The sequence below is a fragment of the Papaver somniferum genome, chromosome 8, assembly GCF_003573695.1.
Source record: "Papaver somniferum cultivar HN1 chromosome 8, ASM357369v1, whole genome shotgun sequence".
Lineage (NCBI taxonomy): Eukaryota > Viridiplantae > Streptophyta > Magnoliopsida > Ranunculales > Papaveraceae > Papaver > Papaver somniferum.
Genome location: NC_039365.1, coordinates 172,456,560 through 172,462,793, shown reverse-complemented (window position 1 = coordinate 172,462,793; position 6,234 = coordinate 172,456,560). Strand labels below are relative to the sequence as shown.

General features: G+C 38.2%; 1 protein-coding gene across 1 annotated transcript; it reads left to right on the top strand.

Moving 5' to 3' along the window:
* The first annotated feature begins 2,859 nt into the window (after positions 1 to 2,859).
* On the top strand, positions 2,860 to 6,094 carry LOC113303989 (ankyrin repeat-containing protein NPR4-like). Its single transcript, XM_026553080.1, has 3 exons — positions 2,860 to 3,411; positions 4,116 to 4,531; positions 4,882 to 6,094. The coding sequence occupies exons 1-3, from the start codon at positions 2,955 to 2,957 to the stop codon at positions 5,821 to 5,823; spliced, it is 1,815 nt and encodes a 604-aa protein (XP_026408865.1). The 5' UTR covers positions 2,860 to 2,954; the 3' UTR covers positions 5,824 to 6,094.
* The last annotated feature ends 140 nt before the right edge of the window (positions 6,095 to 6,234 follow it).

The following is a 6,234-nucleotide window of genomic DNA, read 5'->3' as shown; positions in this document are numbered from 1 at the left end:
TTTTATTTTTTCAATCCAATGGCTGAGATTCATTATAGGATAGAAAATCTAAGGGGTAGCATGATAGGGAATATTGGGCGGGTTGGTGGGTCGGGTCGGGTGAAGGAAGTTCCTACCCGCAACCGACCCAACATACGGTGGGTTTTCACGTGCCTCACCCATAGTCGACCCATACCTAGATGGGTCGGTTCGGATACGGGTATTTTTCGACGGGTGTGGGTCGGGTCGGCGGGTCGAGTCGGTTATGTGCAGCCCTAACCTTGTCAGTTCATAGTTGAATCATTTTACCGTATTCACAGCGGATTTTGATCACATTGATCGAACCTCTTAAAAGGTCTGTGTAGTGTGTGTAGTTGTGTGATTAATTTCATTTTACTCTGTGCTTTAATTAGCTATTGCATGTTGTATCCCTGGCTTGAAAAACAACCGTCTTTTCAGGAAAAAAACAGTCGCTAAAAACGGTCATCGCCATGCAGCCTGACTGGAGGAGACAATAGTAGTTTTAGGCTGGGAGATAGCCACCACCCACCCAAAATAAAAAGAGGCCCGAGTAAATTTTCGCAATTTCCACGGAGTAACATAACGAGGAGTCACTATCTTCACAGGGGAGGAAATGCAATATAGCCAAGAGCAGAAGTTAGAACCATAACCAAGATAAGGAAAGCTGTTGACGCCACAAATTCAAAGGATGAGGAATGAGGATCAGATTTCATCACCAACAAGGAGAAGGTAGGCCAATACATTCGTGGTTCAATTAAAAAGTACCGCTGTGCATCACCAAAAACCTGACCCAATACATCAAGCTAGACCTACGCACTTTTGTAGAGTCCTTTTCTGTGGTCTACAGTGTTTGTAAGCTTGCCAAAACATTTCGGCACTTAATTTTTCTCTGTTCACACTTGAGAATCAATTATAGGAAAAGTCATTTTTAGTAAATAAGAAACGAGGTGGTAGATAAGTGGTTCCAACGTATTCTTCATTTTCCTCTGTGAGGTCAGTGAACTCGTCATCACCAATAATGCCACGATTTATAAAGGCTGATACAATCTCAAGTTCTTAAACTATCATAACCGTTGAATCGGCTAAATGGTATCAGCCCCCGGTAATAATGCAGCCAATTTGAACTTTTGATACCCATTTAGATATTACACTATGAACCCTACTATACTATGGGGAAAATTTCCCAAATTTTTATTGTTAAAATTCTCATGAAATATGATTTTAAGTTGACTATGAAATCCATACGTCTGTCCGTGTGTTACACATACTGCATTGAGCCTCCAATCAACTGTGTTACTGGAATTTGCCACGGTGGATTTGAAGTAAGTAACAAACTTTCAGTAGAAAAATACTTGTTCATTTCAAATTTTAAAGACAAGCCTGCACCTAGAATTCCAGACTGTATGGAATATGCTACCAGTAAAATCCATATGCATATAACGAGCACGCTTAGTAGATAAAATAAGATTAAAAAACAGTTAAAGTTCTGATTAGAAAAATTGCTGCATGCTTTAACAGCTAATCTATTCAAGTTTGGTGAGAATGAGATCACGGAATTTGTCTCTAGTTGAAACAACAGATTCGCTATGGTCACAGAATGAAAGGAGGTACACCCATGTGCTGGGCTCTTGCCGTGAATTATCCGTGGGTCTGGGATTTATCTTTCTTCCCAAGTATAAGAATTATTAATGTGCGCTAAAACATTCGTCATGCACAATTCAAACAAGCGAAAGATCACGTCCAAACTTTATTTGGATTAATATTTGACTGGGGTACCTGAAAATTAAGGAATGGCAGTGTAGTACTTTGGCGAAAGCTAAGTCACTGACCCCTTCGCAGAAGAACCTGGCCCGACCGCTAAGTCATCGAGCCTAATTAAGACCTTCGCTCGTAGGGAAGGAACATTAATCAAATACCCCTAGCCAGTAAAATTTTGTATAGCGCTTGCTCTCTGCCTAATCTTTCTTTCCTAACTAAAAACAAAAGGAACATTAATCAAATGCCCCTAGAATATAAGGCCTTCGCAAATATTCCTGCCCATTTAATTAAAATACTTCTTAGGGGTATTGTTTAAGCGGATAATGAAAATGAACTAATATTTTTTTTGATATTGAAAACGAACCAGTACGTTCTTGACGCATGAAAACGTCAATCCAACCTCCTCCGGAGGTTGAATTGATTTAATATAATTTTAGATGTGCCAAAAATTATATCCTAATAACTTAAAATATACCCTTTAGGGATATTTGTGAAGACCCCTAAAAAGGAGGTGTATTTATTCAATCTCCACAAAAATAAAATAAAACGGATAACAAACATGTTTAGTAACGAAATCTGCTACATGAACATTTTGAGTTCGAGTCTGACCGTTGAGTAACTCTTACTAAAAGCGATGCCCTTCTATACTACAATCTTATCTATTGTTCAACTCATTCTTGCTCAAATGAAAAATATTAAAAATTGAGCCACTTGCATCCTCACTTCCGGTGACTTGTGAGTTTTCAACCATTCATTCTCCTAACTTGCCTGATATTTTGCTTAATCAGTTTTTCGTTCAGAGACGATTAGAATGTTCATGTAGGAGCGTATATGGACGTAATCCCTAACATGACTCTTATAAGTACTTACTATACGAGTATGTAACCTCTATTAGTAGTTCTAGAAGAAAAATGCTTTTGAGATTCCAATTTATACTGCATGATAAGAAAAACCAGCAGCTAGTACCAACTACTTGTTGACTATAGAGATCCATCCACACATCACTAAAAACTTAAACTCACAAAAATACAAACAACTTTCAAAGAAATTTCGTGGTGCCTACATTTGTGGAAAATTGAACTCCCTCTTCATATCTATAAATGAGTGTCGGCTCCCAACTAAACCTCTCTGTCTCACCATTTTTATCCATCTCCTATTCCTCAGAATCCTCTGCTGGTACCGTTTGAGTCTGCGAGATGGATCGTACACTCCATGAAGCAGCTGTTAGTGGGGACGTTTTGACCTTTCTCAATCTTGTTGGAGAAAATGATGAGAATCTTATCGAACAAAGCACGTACAACTCCATGAACACTGTGTTACACTTAGCTTCAAGATTTGGGCACAGCCAATTAGTACAGGAAATCATCAAGTTAAGATGGGAACTGGTTTTGAAGGAGAATGAAAATATGGAAACTCCATTACATGAAGCATGTAGAGGAGGGCATCTAGATGTTGCCAAGATTTTATTAGAGACTGATCCTTCTGTGGTTTCCAAAGTTAACCGGGAATATGAGAGTGTCTTATTTGTTGCATGTGAACGTGGGAGAGTGGAGATTGTGAAGCATCTATTGATGAATTATGCATGGTTGATTGGATTGGAAGAAGATGGATTAACAACTTCGTTGCATGTTGCGGCTGCCGGAGGTCATTTAGGTACCCACTACTAGCACTAAATTTAAATACCAGGAGGATTACCATCTTAGTTTATTGAATTTTCAGCAGGTCTATCATTTTTACCAAAATTCGTTTCGAAACGCCATCTAAAATTCCTATTCTACCTTTAGAGTTTAGCTTCATAATCATGATGGTCAATTATCTTCTGTATAGTGAGAAGATATTTCGGCTAAAAAGATGAGGCTTTTGGTTATAACCCAGTAAATCTTACAGTGTACCACTTGCTAAATCCTTCACATTTCTTAATCAAAAGCTTTTGAGTTGGTCTTGGCCTAATCTAAATTCTAACGCGTGGACTGCTACCACGCGGTAAGTAGTATCATTGTCAGCTTGATTAGGCTATAATCAAGTATAAATCATTGAAAACATGCTTCAGCAATGCAATTATTGGAGTACCGATTGAGCCTTTTGTGTTTTGATTTTTCTACTCTTTCTAATAGAATAGATTAAAGAGCTAAGGGTTCCAATGACATTCTCTGTAACCCCCAATAATTGACATAGGGTAAACGTATGTGGCATCAGTTGCCTCCACTTACCAATTAACTCAGAAGTTTTCCAAGTAAATTTAGGATTTTATACTATGGGTGAACCTACTTCTTTGTAGGATACTAATAATCTTCTTAATTTAATTTTGGTTTGCATCAAAAGAGGAAAAACTGACTGATTACTTTTTATTATAACAGAAATTGTCAAGGAAATATTACAAGTTCAACCAGCATTTGCATGGAAAAGGGATTCACAAGGATGCTCACCCTTGCACATAGCTTGTAGCAAAGGACATCTAGGCATAACAAGAGAAATCCTGAAGGTGGATGAAGACCTTTCTTCATTACAGGATAATGAAGGAAGAACTCCACTTCATTGGTCTGCAATCAAAGGTCGAGTTAATATCATTGATGAAATCATCTCAACGAGTCTTCAATCGGCTGAGATGATAACGACATCAGGCGAAACTGTCTTACATTTAGGTGTGAAGAATAACCAATTCGATGCGATTAAGTACTTGGTTGAAACCTTAAACATCACCAACATGGTTAACTTACCCGACAATGATGGCAACACCATTTTACATATCGCGTCGGCTGCCAAACTCACCACTGTAAGAAAACCTGAAACTGGAACAGAATTATCCATGTTATTTAAGATTTTGTTCATTAGTTTTGTCAGTAAACGAGAATTAGATAATCAACCGAACAAAAATGCATTATTCTGTTTTTGAGTATCCTATTTTTTGTCCAATGTGTTCAATGTACATGTGGGTGTACGGAACTGATGCAGAAACAACAAATTGGCCATTGACATACTGTTTGAAAACTGGAGTTTGGAGAGAACTTCAACTGCATATTAAATTTATAATGATAGTACAAATATCCTGCTACAGTCACTAAGATCTTACAATTTTGTTTCTGATTATCAACTTACTCTTACTTTCCATGTGTATAAACACAGATGGTTACATACCTGGTAAACAAGTCAGGTGTTGATGTAAATGCTCTTAATCGAAGGGGATTCACACCTCTAGATGTCGTTGAAAAAGATGTGAGCAACTCAGGTGCGCTGCTGCTTATTCCAACGTTAAAAGAGGCTGGAGCCAAAAACAGCGATGAATTGCCAACAAAATCACCTGAAATACGACGAGTTAATAATACAGTTTCTGCAAGATCAATTGAGAAAATTTTCAGAGCACCATCTTGGTGGTCAAAGAAAACTCTTGATTCTTCACCTAAAACTCATCACAAGAGAAAGTGTCACACTCACAGAAGAGAAAAGCAACTTGCACTCCACAATGAAGGTATTCTGAATGCTCGAAACACAGTAACTCTGGTGGCTGTTCTAATAGCAACTGTAACATTTGCTGCTGGAATCAATCCCCCAGGAGGCGTATACCAAGACGGTGTTTTGATGGGAAAGGCAATTATGGGGAAGACAACTCCTTTCAAGGTCTTCATGTTCTGCAACAATGTGGCTTTGTTTTCATCAATCGGAATCGCTATTGTTCTTGTTAGTGTCATCCCTTTTCGGCGTAAAACAATGATGAAACTGTTGGTTGTGACACACAAAATCATGTGGGTTTCTGCTTCATTCATGGCAGCCGCTTATATTGCAGCAGCGTTTGTTATTACAAGGAAGGGAAAGGGATCAAATTGGATGTTGGTCTCTGTGGTATCAATTGGAGCAGGATCTCTGTTGTCTATTTCTATGGGTCTTGGGGTTATTTTGGTACAACACTGGCTCAGAAAATGGGAGTGGAGAAGATTGAGGGAGAAGAGAAAAGAAACTCCAAACAGTAGTGTAAGTAGTCAGTTGCGCAACACCAGGAAAATGCGTAGTCCCCACTCTACCAACTCTGACGTAGACAGCTCCGAAAGCCAAGGATTCATGGTTTACTGAGTGGGTGAACCTGCAAAACCGTGAGACACAGTTTAGTTAGATAAATAGCTGTATAACCTATAGATCTACGATATCTTGAAGTCCTCTTCTTGTATTTCACTGCCACAATAGAGTACCCTATGCAGATATATTTTGCTAATCAGTTTAATGGTTTAGTTTCGTACAACCTACTGTGGAAGAGTCAAATTTGTGTACATTCAGATACAATAAGATATTGACGCAAGTAACAAAAGATAACAATATATATAAAAGTATAAAGAAAAGCATTTTACCTCTGATTGTACTTCAATCTTTTGAAGTTCACAGACAAAATCTTCTGACATCCTTATGGTTGAGCAGTAAGGATAAGAAGTGCTTGTAGAGACATCTTTCGTCGCAACACCTTAAAACATCTTATTTCTTAATTCGACA